The sequence below is a fragment of the Eufriesea mexicana genome, unplaced genomic scaffold (assembly GCF_001483705.2).
Source record: "Eufriesea mexicana isolate 0111107269 unplaced genomic scaffold, ASM148370v2 scaffold107, whole genome shotgun sequence".
Taxonomy (NCBI): Eukaryota; Metazoa; Arthropoda; class Insecta; order Hymenoptera; family Apidae; genus Eufriesea; species Eufriesea mexicana.
In genome coordinates this window covers 706,706-719,264 of record NW_016908335.1, presented here as the reverse complement: position 1 = coordinate 719,264, position 12,559 = coordinate 706,706, and the positions used below count along the sequence as shown (strand labels likewise).

The window sequence follows — 12,559 nt, the reverse complement described above, 5'->3', positions numbered from 1 at the left end:
TAGGGAAAGGATCGGCGCAAACGAGTACACGCCTTTTGCAGCTGGACGAACTCTCCTCTTCTTTCCGCCTTCGTCGCTGATTCGTTACGAGCTTGACCCGGGCAACCAGGTTCCCTGGCTTCCACCTCGGTTCGCTCGCGCGAGCATTTCCTCTCGAAAGTTCTCCTCGAATCGATCATCCCTGATACGATCCTCGGCGGTGAAAGACGGTCCGTCGCGCGGAACTATCCCGCGATAACGTCTCGGTTCGATTAATTGTTTAATTAAGCATACGTGACGGTCCGTTCGCATCCGGTTTCTTTCCGCCGTGAGAGAAATCTCCGTGGAAGAGCGCATTTCGTATGACCGTGCACGTTTTCTCGGCGTCTGCTCGCCGATCGGACGGATGCAAACCAGAACGGAACCCCGGCCGGATGGCCACCGCGTTAGGAAATATTATTCCACGCGTTTTCTTTCCATCGTCGCGATTCCATCGATGCTAATCGCGACCCTCTCCGTGCGTTCCGCTCCCGTACCGCGTCGTCACGTGTCGAACTAGATGTGAACCACGTCTGTGCGTGTTGACGCGCGCACGCATCGAGCTCTGCTCTCGGCTCGGCACGTGAGATCCGGCACTGATTCAGCGCACTCCTCCGATTACGCTCGCGTGTAATTCATTCGCGATCCGCGCCACTGTCGTTCCAGACCGAGATTCCAATTGTCGTTCTTAATCGCGCGAGTTCGCCTGACCCTGACGCTTCTATCGTCCGCCGGCTGCTAGTCTAGATTCTCTTCGGGCCGAGTCGAACCCTGCGCGAACGGCCGCTATCTAGGTCCCATCTTTCGTCGATATCGCGGGGTCGGACGTGCTCTGCTTAAACTCTAGACTCGGCCCGGCACTGCTAACGATCCACGCTGCTGGCTTCACGTCGATTAGCAGAAGAAATAGTTGGCACGAACCGGGAAGGTCTCGAACGCGCGTTCACGCGCGCCATTGCGATCGATTTTCGAGCGATCGTTCGCCCGCTCCGCTCGTATCGACCCAGCGATCGGAGAGAGCTGCCTGGAAACTGCTCTTCGCGTCATTCCGATCGGCTGGCTTGGGCCTCGAAGCGTGCAGAGTCCTTGGCTGAACGACCTTACACGGGTTAATATCGGCGAATAATTGGGAAGCTCGCGAGATTACGTTCCCTCGCAAAGTCGCGCACACCCTCTCCTTCCTGCTTTCGGCACGACCAAGTTCTCCGTCGTGTGCCAAACGGTCGCGTGTCTGCTAACGAACGCCGTGTTTTATTCACCGGTATAATTCTACACGCTCGTTCGATTAGCCACCGAGTTTCCACTCGTTATTCGGAGGTGGCAGAAGCGAGTGACTTTCGTTTTCGACCGTCTCTCCGTTCCCTCCGACGATACGCCTAACCACGGCTCACGCGGCAAAGTTCCTCGAGAGTTTGCTTCGCGACACTCGGATTCCCGTCACGAAGTTGACGTTCGTAAGGTCACCCAGGGAATATCTTTGTCCCGGCGCATACGAATTCGGCTGGCGACGTGGTTTTACGTCTCGGCCAACGTTTCGGAAGCCACTTTCCCGCCGCGATATCTCGCGGATGCGAAATCCACTCGCGACTATGGCGTCTACTCGCGCGGCAATTCGAATCGTCGGAAATTTAAGAGCCTCCGATACATTGATGACCGGTGACCATGATACCGCAACGACCGCACGCGTTAACCCGCGAATCTGGTCAATTCAATTTCTCGCGCGGAGCGCAATCAACGGAGGAAGTGGTACCTCCGATCAGGAATTATAGCGCGATTACGATGCCGCCTCGAATTGGAGGCGGAGACGAACGCGCGGGAATTAACGTTACTGACGCGTGTTCCGCGTTTCTCGCATTTTTCTCGCATTTTTCTCGCCTTTTTCTCGCCTTTTTCTCGCGATTAATCTCGGTCTGCAACGATACCTGTCAACGCGTCTGTCGAGAATAGTCGAGAGACGGCATCGATATCGGGGTACACCCAGGTCGATATTCGTCATTGCGCAAAACAGTTGCGACGAGTATAATTAAATACTTATATACGTTCGCGCGATCTGCGGAATATATTAAGTAACGGCCGGCATGTGTTTGCGACGTATGTAAAAATGGTATTAATGAAATCGGCGGCGCGTGCGCGATCAGCGTAATTGGCGCAATCGTGAAACGCATACGTAGACCTTTTACCTTTCGTTCTGTTGCAGGGAAGAACCTCTACAATAACGAGCATGTAGCAATTAAATTGGTGAGTTGATTGAAATTTTAGACACAGAAATTTTCCCCCCAATGGCCCCACCTTGCCGCCAATCCTCTTCAACGCCGAGGAAACGATACGCCACTGTCGGCTTATCAACTCTTTCGCAGTGTCGTGAAATTACGAATTCGGGTCCAAAAAGTGTCCATTTTCTTTTTAATTCGAGAACACTTTGACGTGTAGTGAAAAATGTAAAAAAATATGCTTTATACGTAGTTTGTTAGTAATTAGTCCGTGTATAGTAATTGATGTTCTGCCCGCGACTGTCACGGGATAAACTGTTTGGTACCTGACGCTTTACCCGTGACTGTCACGGAATAAACTGTTAATGGGTTAATTCCCGTTGACGATTCGACTTGGCGTCGGATCTCACGAGCCCCGTGTAAAATTTTGCCCAACTCTTACGAATCGTCGCGAGCTATTCTTAAACGATGTCCCTTTCCGTGCTTGCAGGAACCAATGAGGTCAAAGGCGCCGCAGCTACACTTAGAATATAGGTTTTACAAATTATTAGGTACACTTGGTGAGTATCCGCGGTATGAAAATAGCAAGTACGCTTGAATATTTCATATTTCGATCGATTAACGTGACAAATCGTGCGCAGAGGGTATACCAGAGGTATACTACTTCGGTCCTTGGGGGAGGTACAACGCCCTGGTGATGGAACTTCTCGGACCAAGTCTGGAGGACCTGTTCGACCTCTGCGGTAGGAGGTTTACCCTAAAGACCGTACTCAAAATCGCCACACAGATCGTAAGTGAAACCCAGCTATCGTTAATCAATGTTTTTCGACCCACGCGAATTTCCTAGACGAGCGATCGCCTCGAGTTCCGCCTCGATCGATCGATCGAGGATCTCTTCCAATGTTCCTACCTTCCCCACCAATTAGAAAGTCTAATCGAATTCGGTTAGATTACCTCGACGCGGTGAAGGCGTTCCACGTTTTTGAGAAAACACTCCTTTTTTAATGCGAAATAAAAATCGAGATATCGAAGAAATCGTGTATCGAACGGTAGAGAATATTCGCAAGAATATCCAATTTATGCGAAATTTTTGGAGAATCCAAATATTTAGAATACTAAACAAAATGACTTGGAACGAATTTCGTATTATTGTTAGAATGAGAAGAGAAAATTCTCAATTTCTTGGAACGTCCGAGGTAAACGAACTTTTTAGATGTAAATTAACTGTTTGCGCAATTTGTTGTCTAGTACTAATCTGGAAATATGGTTTCCCCTTTCAGCTCCACAGGATAGAGTACGTTCATAGTCGGCATTTGATCTACCGCGACATCAAGCCGGAGAACTTCCTGATAGGACGAAGCACAACCAAACGAGAGAAGATTATCCACATCATCGATTTCGGACTGGCCAAAGAGTACATAGACCTGGAGACGAACAAACACATACCGTATCGGGAACACAAAAGCCTGACGGGCACAGCGCGTTACATGAGCATCAACACGCACCTTGGAAAAGGTAACTTTTACTCCGCCGGTTTAGATATCCGTGCAGAAGACGGCGACCACCACCCACCGCCACCCACCGCCACCCACCATCGTCTGCCCATCTGTACAAACTTTTGAAACTTCGCGGCGTGCCCGTGTTGGAATGGCCGGAGCCGGGGCCCCGGAGAAAGTTGCGAGCGAGCACGCGCCGCGATATGCTATATTAAATCCAACAGGATGTTTGTCGGCGGCGACGTTCGCGAGGCTCGTTTCGGTTTTGCTCGCGGACAACTGTTACGTGGCCGATATCTCCGATTGTATCTCGAGCAGCGAGTAACGCGGTGGTTCCCCTAATCCCCGGAGTCGTCTCGCCACGGATACCGCTTAGGCGGAAACAGACGAGTAAGACCGATACGATTTTTGCTTCTCGTGCTTTTCTAATTAGAGCAGAGCAGAAGAGACGACCTAGAAGCGTTAGGGAACATGCTGATGTACTTCCTGCGCGGCAGCCTGCCGTGGCAAGGGCTGAAAGCGGACACGCTGAAGGAAAGATATCAGAAGATCGGCGACACGAAGCGGAACACGCCGATCGAGGTTCTCTGCGATGGACACCCCGAGGAAATGGCTACGTACTTGCGGTACGTGCGTAGATTGGATTTCTTCGAGACGCCCGACTACGAGTACCTGAGGAACCTCTTCCACGATCTCTACGAGAGATGGGGTTTCGTCGATGACGGCGAGTTCGACTGGACTGGCAAGACGATGGTACGTGATCCACTGACGATCAAGTGATCCGCGTATACGTCACTTTCTCTTTTATCTCGTCGCAATGCATGCAAGAAAGGAAGACGGAATAATAGGAGAGTTGCACGATGCTCGATTATGCCCAGGGACGAAGCACGTATCGCAAGAGTCGATATCATAACCCGTCGTCGAGTTGCTTTTCTTTTTTTCCCCTCCCCCACTAATTTCTTCTATCTTTCCTACTCTCTCTTTCTCTTCGTTTGGATATTCCAACGATATCGCGGTTCACCGTCCAGACGCCATGTACGATAATTACTTCGGTTATTTCTTTGTCGGATTAAAAGTAAATTAAAGGATTTGTTTTACCGATAACCAAATGTTCTTTTGTACATACGTAGTTTTACGATGTCGGGTAGAAACTTGGAGATATCGTCTCTTCTGGGTAAGTAAGTCGCCCTGAGTATACTCCTCTCCGCGCCGCCTCGCGGTATAATCTCGGTGAAAATCATATTTTACTGATTTTTAACATTTGCATGCTGCCCCCAATGTATCTCTAGCCATCCAACTTTGCGCAGCTTAGAGCTCTGAGGATGGCTCCCCCTTCTCACGTTGGAAAGACCAAATCTGATAAGGTGGGTGATAAACGGTACGCGAGACCCGCGTTTTTCGTTACCTTCTACGCAGACACACACGTGCGTTGTTCGATGACTCGCAATCGGGATCATTCGAGAGAACACCGGCTCTCCGTTAACGAGTATACGAAAGGACGACGCTGTACCGAAATAGTATGTCAACGAAGCGAATTCCTGCTCGAAGAGAATCCTTCGTAAAGTGCATGGAGCGACGAGTTGGGAGCTTATCGACTTTTATTTCGTTGAGCGTGAAAATCTTATGCCTCCTTAGAGACGCGATATCTCGTTCTGACCGAGATTCGCATCTGCGTCCACGAGAAATACCCAACAGTTGCCTTCACCGCTTAAGCATGCGTCACTTTTTTTCTTTTCCTTTTTTTTTTTTTTTTTTTTTTTTAATTTTCTTATTTTTCTCCGACGTTTTGCGTTTAATTATCTGTAATAATTTATGCACGCAGTAACGTTCTTTCTGTTCCCGATATTTCTAGCAGCGTAACGAGTGCCCTTTTACCTTATCGCTTTCGGTAGTACCTTTGCATTTCTAAGTACACCTACGTAGAAATTCGTAGAGATGTAAGACTTTTTTACCCGTATTTCGAGTATCTTCTCTTTGGTAGTACTACTTTTACGCTTCGACCGAATGAATCGCGCCGCGCGTTTCCACCAGTTGATTAGGATACTTTCTGTTCGCAGACGATATTAATCACGATACGCCGTGTTTTTTATTTCGAATCTTCGTTTTATACTCTCCGTAACGAAGAACAGTGTACGAAATAACATTATCGCCAATTATCGTTTCGTTCCTGTCTCCAAGTATGTTATACGAAATTCATTTATCCGTAATCGCGTTTGGTAACGCGACGCCGTTACGAGTGTAATAACACTGCGCGTAATAAGAGTAAGCGAACGCGATAATTTCTAACATACCGATAGATTTCACATTTTTTCCACGCCGAACCCGCAATTACACGCTGTTAACGAATTTTTATGCACACGCTGTATCGTGGAAAATTAATATTTTTGTATACTTATCCCGCGTTTATTTCCTTTTTTTAACGAAAAAAGAGATGAAAATAAGCGCGGGACTGATAGAGAGGAAAGAAGGATAATTTATTTATTAAGATTTTTATATAGTACGTTCTAATAAATTCTTAACGCGTTGACTGCCATGGTGGTCATATCAGTGACCTGTGCTGGTCTCCTCAGTGGGGCCATGGTGGTTACCAATGTCCGACGATACTAATTTTTTTAATTTATATTTGTTTTATTTCAACCAATTTTTGGATATTTGAACGACGTAAAGAAATAGAGAACATTAACCCTTTGCACTCGAGAGGTGACCGTCAAGATAAAATTTCGAAGATCGATATTAATTAATATGTCAAATTTAAGATAATGCAACGGTGTGCGAGCTATCGAAATCAAATAATTCTACGTGTTAGATTATTATACGATTTCTTATTTATTACCGAAAGAAATATCGCCAGCTTTATAGCAGAAAATCTTTGACCTCCTACTCATCTTTAGCCAAAAGATCGTCGAGTTAGCAAAGGGTTAGTAATTTGTACCTTTGTCATATTGTTTGATAATTCGTCGTATTCGTCGTTATATTCTAAGAATAATGGAAATTTTATCGTGGCCCCCTGAATGTATAATACTATATAAAACGTGCATGGCAGTCAAAGTGTTAACTAACGTTCTGTCGGTGTGGTTATTTAAGTATTTCCGGATAATATAAATAAATATTAACTTTGTCGCGTAAGATTACATTTATCTTGTACGTAATCGTTTCACATTTTTGTTACAACACCGTTTACCTATTTCCGTTACATACTGTACTTGTGTTTCGTTTTCAGTCTACGCCCGTTGGATCCTTGCAGACTGGACAAGAGATCGTTGTATCTCCGAATCGTGATCGACACCCGTATAAGGTGCGTGCACACTTTCATACCGATCTTCTACTTTTCTTTTTCTTTTTTACGAGAAGACGAGCATGGTTGTGTGAGGCTTAGCTATTTCAAATAACAGCATGAGTATACACCTGATCGGTAACGGAATAGCATTTTTTTTTTTTCTCGAATAACTTTCACGAAAGCTGTTTGCAATCGAGTTGTCGGGACAACGAAAAGCGAGGAGAAGTTAGGGCATTTGTCGGAAACGTTCGAAGCATACGATGTTCGTGTGTCACTTTTCCCTGAGAATAATGAAATTGGATTTTGTCTGATTGCGAAACACGGAAATCGTCGACGCATAGGAATGCGATGATTTCGAGGAAGATGTAGTCCTCACGTTGGATGAGGTTCACATCGAAATGCAAGGCAACTACGTAAGCCACCAAAATTTTCTAACGATCTGGCCTTCTTCGTGCATGTTCTATCTTATCGTAGATATTCGGGATAAGAGCGCATACATTGGTTATCGTGCAGATAAGCCGACGTGTCTTTTCTATTTTTCGAAATATTCTCGTGTCGTAGATAAACGCGATTTTATTTCTATACTTGGACGATGACTCTCACGATGAAGTGTAGAAAATGGAGGAGACATGCGTGAAGAAGCGAGATCGAGCGCAGTCGTATCTGAAATCCCCCGTTGGCGATCCAGCTAGCGCTGTTTCTATCGTTCACGACAAATTAATATAATGTAGCTAGTTACGTAGATCACGAGCATCACGAGTAAATTAAAGATCGCTCGATGTTATTCGGAGTATCTGTTGTTACATATCACGCATCGTACACTGCAATGTCAGACGATCGAGAAAGTTATAATACCATGCTAAGCAGACGACGACTAAGAATTATCTCAAATCTCATTCACGATCTTTAGGTAGTAGATTCGAGTGCCGTAGCATTTTTTAATCTTTTTGTTTTTTTCATTGCCGTTGAAAAGTGGTCTTTAGTGCTTGTTCCTTTAGGATGTGACAGATCCAGGGGTGGGAGGCGGGGGCGGTAAATGGGTGGGAACCTCGAGGACAGATACTGCGAAGCAATCAGGAGCTGGTGGTACATTGACACCCGCTGATAGGCATGGTTCTGTACAGGTGAGTGCACCTTGCGAATCCTTTCTGCAATCCATTGTGTCCGTCTGTTTCACTGATCTATCCAAACACTTTCCGCCATATTTTTTTTTATTTTCCCTCTTTTGTTCGTTCGCTTCCGATTGGTTTCTTTCCATTTCGTTGATAAACACCGGGTGACATTACTCTGTTATATCGGACGTGATACCTTGTCCATTTGCTCGAGGTTTCAACGAAAGGAACGAGTAACTTGATCTCGTGACGGTTGTAAAAGCGTGTGATAAATAAAGAATTAGAATTATGGTGGTAATTTGGTTAATCTCGCGAGACGGAGACAACGAAGCCCTGTTACCCATTTATACCACGTGTTTCCCACTTTCTTAGCCCACGAAGGTGACGTGCAGACGCGTCCACGAAGTAAATCGTTCGCTCTATTTCTAGACAAAGCAACGACGGATTATGGTTAGTTAGAAATCTATGCAAATTGGTTTGTTGCCGCATGCGGACGTTTGTTTCGTTGATCGATTCACCTCTGAGTCAGTTGTTACTTCACTAATCCAGTTTATTTCTTTTCCCTAACTCTCTCTTCTGCTCCTTTTTTTTTCTCTCTCTCTCTCTGTATTATTTTTCTATGTTTTCCTTTATTTTTCTAATTTTTTCTTCTTTTTTCTTTTTTTTTCTTTTTTTTTTCTTTTTTCCCCTCCTTCGTTTGTCAAAGTTCTAGAAGATAACTCGCGAGTCGATTCTCGGAAGAGTAACTTGTTAATCGGGTTGATTAGTCGTATCACGTTTTTAGAATCTCATCTCGTTTGTATTAACAATGCCTTTCGTGTATGAAGCGCCGCTTGCCTCACGTAAATTATGGGTTTAGTCTTTCGATGTAGAGGTTTACACACGTGTACATATACAGATGTATTAATCACGTATTTTGTGTCATTAGTTTTTCGTATGTTAACGATCTCGAATTCATGGTATAGATCGTAAAAGTTCACTTTTCGAATTCCACTCGGGGATATATTACAGCTTTTCCTTATCTAATATTCTTTCATCCTTGCGTACTTGAGATCTTGCGGATAATAACGTGTTGTGTATTTAGGTGGTGTCCTCGACGAACGGGGAACTAGCCAATGATGATCCTACAGCAGGACACTCTAATACGCCAATCACTGCGCCTCAAGAAGTGGACATGGTCGACGAAACCAAGTTAGTATTGCGATTGTTTTATATTTTCTCTCTCGTGTGTACAGTAGATTACAAACTCTCTTTGATAATCGAGAGATAAGCTGCGATCGAAGCAATAACACTTGTACAACTAGTGCATGCATACGTGACGTATTAGAGGTTTAGGCCGTGAAAGGAAACACGAGCTATCGTTAATCCGAGTTCACTAACGCTTTAGAGGATTAATAGCAGAGTCGCATCCTTGTTTCGTTGTATGATTTTAATCTTGGCACATACCTCGTAACTTCTGCATGATACATGTTAAATGTCCTGTCTGTCCTATTTCAGAAAGAAATGTTTGCCGGGAAAAAAGCGTTGTCGTGGATGCGGAAAGATCCTACATCGAGGTTCATACCCTCCTACGTCCACTGCTGATCCTAGACCGATTCCTGAACTTGGTTTAATATCCCAGTACAACTGGCCGTTAAAGAATTTTCTTTTGTTCAACATAAAGGCAAAATATGATATTAGTTAATTATCGTTATTCGTCTTAGTTCCCTTGGTTCGATGGAAATATTCTTTTCTTTGCTATCTCGATGTTCCTCGTGTTTTGTTTGGATTGTACGTAATGTAAAAGTCAGGAACGTCGATGATGCGCCATTTGGAATTTAAAGAAGCTATGTATAACACGAAGCGATGTCTTAATCCTAGTAGGACCGTCGTTGTCGTCCCTTGTGTTCCTTTATGTCCATTTATGTTCCTTTGTGTACCTTTATGTTTGTTTTATTTGACAAGTGACTCACGCGTGGACCGTTCGTCTGGGACGATATTCTAGCCACTAGCAAATTGGTTTGAAAATACAAGCTCGGTTTGTCGCCGCTTTGGAATGCCTTGTCGTGTTGCATGTTGGTGTCATAGCGTAAAGCGATCAAAAGAAGACGACTCTAAGTCCTATTAGTGTTTGGTTTATTTGCAGATGCTGTTGTTTCTTCAAGCGGAAGAAGAAGAAAAGTGGAAGACAAAAGTGACTGTCTGTTATCTTCAATCTTGGGGGGGACAATACAGTGCGCGTGTAACAGAAGTGCAGATGAAGTTTTTGGGGAACGTGTTGCGGCAGTGCGCGAAGGGACCGTGGACAAGAAAAGCTGCAGCCGATCCGGAAAGGGGGAGGCCGTTACCTTGCTACGTGCCGGAAGTCGATCCGCTTCTCAAGATTCGGTGCTGCACACCATCATCGTCACGATGACACGCCGCCGTCGTTATCAAATTAAACCACCACACAGCCATCATTATTACTGCTACTATTATTACTATTATTATCATTATTATTACCAGGATTAACTTTGCTCTTCTTCTTTTTTCTTCTTACGATTATTATTACGATTACTATTAATATTATATTATTATTATATTATTTTATTATTTTAATATTATTATCGTTTACGATTATCATTGTCATTTCGTGTACGATCGCCGTTTAAATGAAGCAACATCGTTTGTCAATGTCGATGTTACCGAATACATTGTAAACTTGTCACTGCTGACTGAGAATAGTCGAGCCGTCGGTCCCGACCGTTCAGTACTGGTAAATCGGTCCACCTACGTACCATACACGTATAACAGTAAGGAATTGACGTGCCGATGGTGAAAGAACGTGTTTGTGCCTACGACTCTCTCATCTTGTACCGCGGTGGCGCACTTTTCAACATGCCGTCATTGCGAAATGTCTTACGATACGTGTATTAAATCGTAAAAGAATTGAAGCTGAGATCTCATTTTACTCAAAGTCCCGGATAACGAGCGTAGCGTACTCCTGCTTGTATCGAGGTTTATAAACAAACACTTGTGAAGTCTGATCGACTGGAAAGGCATGAAACTGAAAGGGTAAACACGTTGGTGTATGCTTAACTCCGATCAGTTCCAAGCGCGTTCAGTAGGGCGGCGTTCTTCGAGTTTGTGATCGAGTAAGTTAGCTTTTCCTCGTTTTCCTTTTAACCACGAGAAACAAACGATCCAGACGAATCGAAATTCACGTAATTCATACGCGTATCCTCCCCCCCCCCCCCCCCAATCTTCTTCGTCGTCGTTTAGTATCCGAGACATCTGTGTGTTTTGTTCTTCTTCTTCTCCTTTTTCCCTTCCTTTTTCTTTCTTCTTTTTCTTTCTTTCGCTGTCGTTAAGTCTTTAACGAATATTTTCCTCCTTAGTGGAAGATTATCCTTTTAAGTTCATCCTGTACGATACACGAAAGTATAACAGTATTAACGCTATCTGTAGGTAGCACTAGAGTCATGCTAAATTGCATTCACCGTATTTTAGTTAACAATTTTTAACTAATTTTATTTTACGCCTACACTGCCTGTCGTTGTTCTATACGAGTACACGATTATACATGAAACCATTACACACTGACTGTACATAAAATATATCGAAAACTATTTTGCTACGAAGCTGCACATACTTTGTATCCACTGTTTCAGTTAATCGCATATCATTTAACGAGCTTCGTAAAACCTCGAAATGGTTGTTCAAATTATTAATATATATATATATATATATATACGTATATATATATTCTGGAATGAAGGAATATAAGTGATCGTAATTTTAAGCGATTCGATTTCGGTTTCATGCCTTCCATGAATTTATCACTGTAAAAGCTATACGTTGCAGAAATCATTCGAATTACATTTTACATAACATATCGAAACAAAGACAAAAGAAATTAAAAATTTTCATTCGTAGATTCCAATGTCTGCCGTGAAAATGGAATAGGACGTAGATCAACAAATTATACATATGTATTCGATACAATTGATCCGTGTTCTAACGAAACACGAAGATTCGGGAGACTTTCTTGAATCGTATCTTATCGTCTATGAAAAGACCCGTTCATTTCGGAGAAACTTTTTTATTCGTGAAACAAAGCGTGTTAAAAGAAGATAATTATTAGAAGTGTAACAAAAAAAGAGAACCAAAGTATGCTTGTAATTGAATATACATCAATATAGGTTTGATTTTAAAGCAATAAAAAAGAAAAAAAAAAAAGAATCTTTTACCTTCTCTGTTTAACTTTATGAAACAGAATTTCCTTGGAACGAATCGTTGTTTGCTAGATCGTGGTAAACGATATTGGATTTGAGACAAAATGAATTAATAAGAAGGCAAGGAATGTAAAACTGTACGTGACATAGTTATACAATAATGTACACTTACTTTTGCGAAGAACTTTGTCAAGGGCTTATTTAATATGTTTGTTCCACGAAGTTACGAGAAGAAGAACGTTGAGACGTGACA

General features: G+C 43.6%; 1 protein-coding gene across 6 annotated transcripts in view; it reads left to right on the top strand.

Annotated features, from left to right (window-relative positions):
- Window positions 1-10,592, top strand: part of gish (casein kinase I gish) — a 58,613-nt gene extending 48,021 nt beyond the window's left edge. Inside the window, exons 2-12 of one of the 6 annotated variants that reach the window (XM_017910966.1) lie at window positions 2,216-2,256; window positions 2,719-2,788; window positions 2,870-3,018; window positions 3,509-3,743; window positions 4,158-4,477; window positions 5,014-5,088; window positions 6,945-7,019; window positions 7,343-7,414; window positions 8,000-8,125; window positions 9,198-9,304; window positions 10,239-10,592. In XM_017910966.1, coding sequence (XP_017766455.1) covers window positions 2,216-2,256; window positions 2,719-2,788; window positions 2,870-3,018; window positions 3,509-3,743; window positions 4,158-4,477; window positions 5,014-5,088; window positions 6,945-7,019; window positions 7,343-7,414; window positions 8,000-8,125; window positions 9,198-9,304; window positions 10,239-10,290 — 1,322 coding nt within the window. In that variant the 3' untranslated portion in view covers window positions 10,291-10,592. Of the gene's footprint in view, window positions 1-2,215; window positions 2,257-2,718; window positions 2,789-2,869; window positions 3,019-3,508; window positions 3,744-4,157; window positions 4,478-5,013; window positions 5,089-6,944; window positions 7,020-7,342; window positions 7,415-7,999; window positions 8,126-9,197; window positions 9,305-10,220 lie in introns of all 6 variants that reach the window. The other 5 variants (XM_017910965.1, XM_017910967.1, XM_017910968.1 and 2 more) reach the window with 5 other exon arrangements.
- The last annotated feature ends 1,967 nt before the right edge of the window (window positions 10,593-12,559 follow it).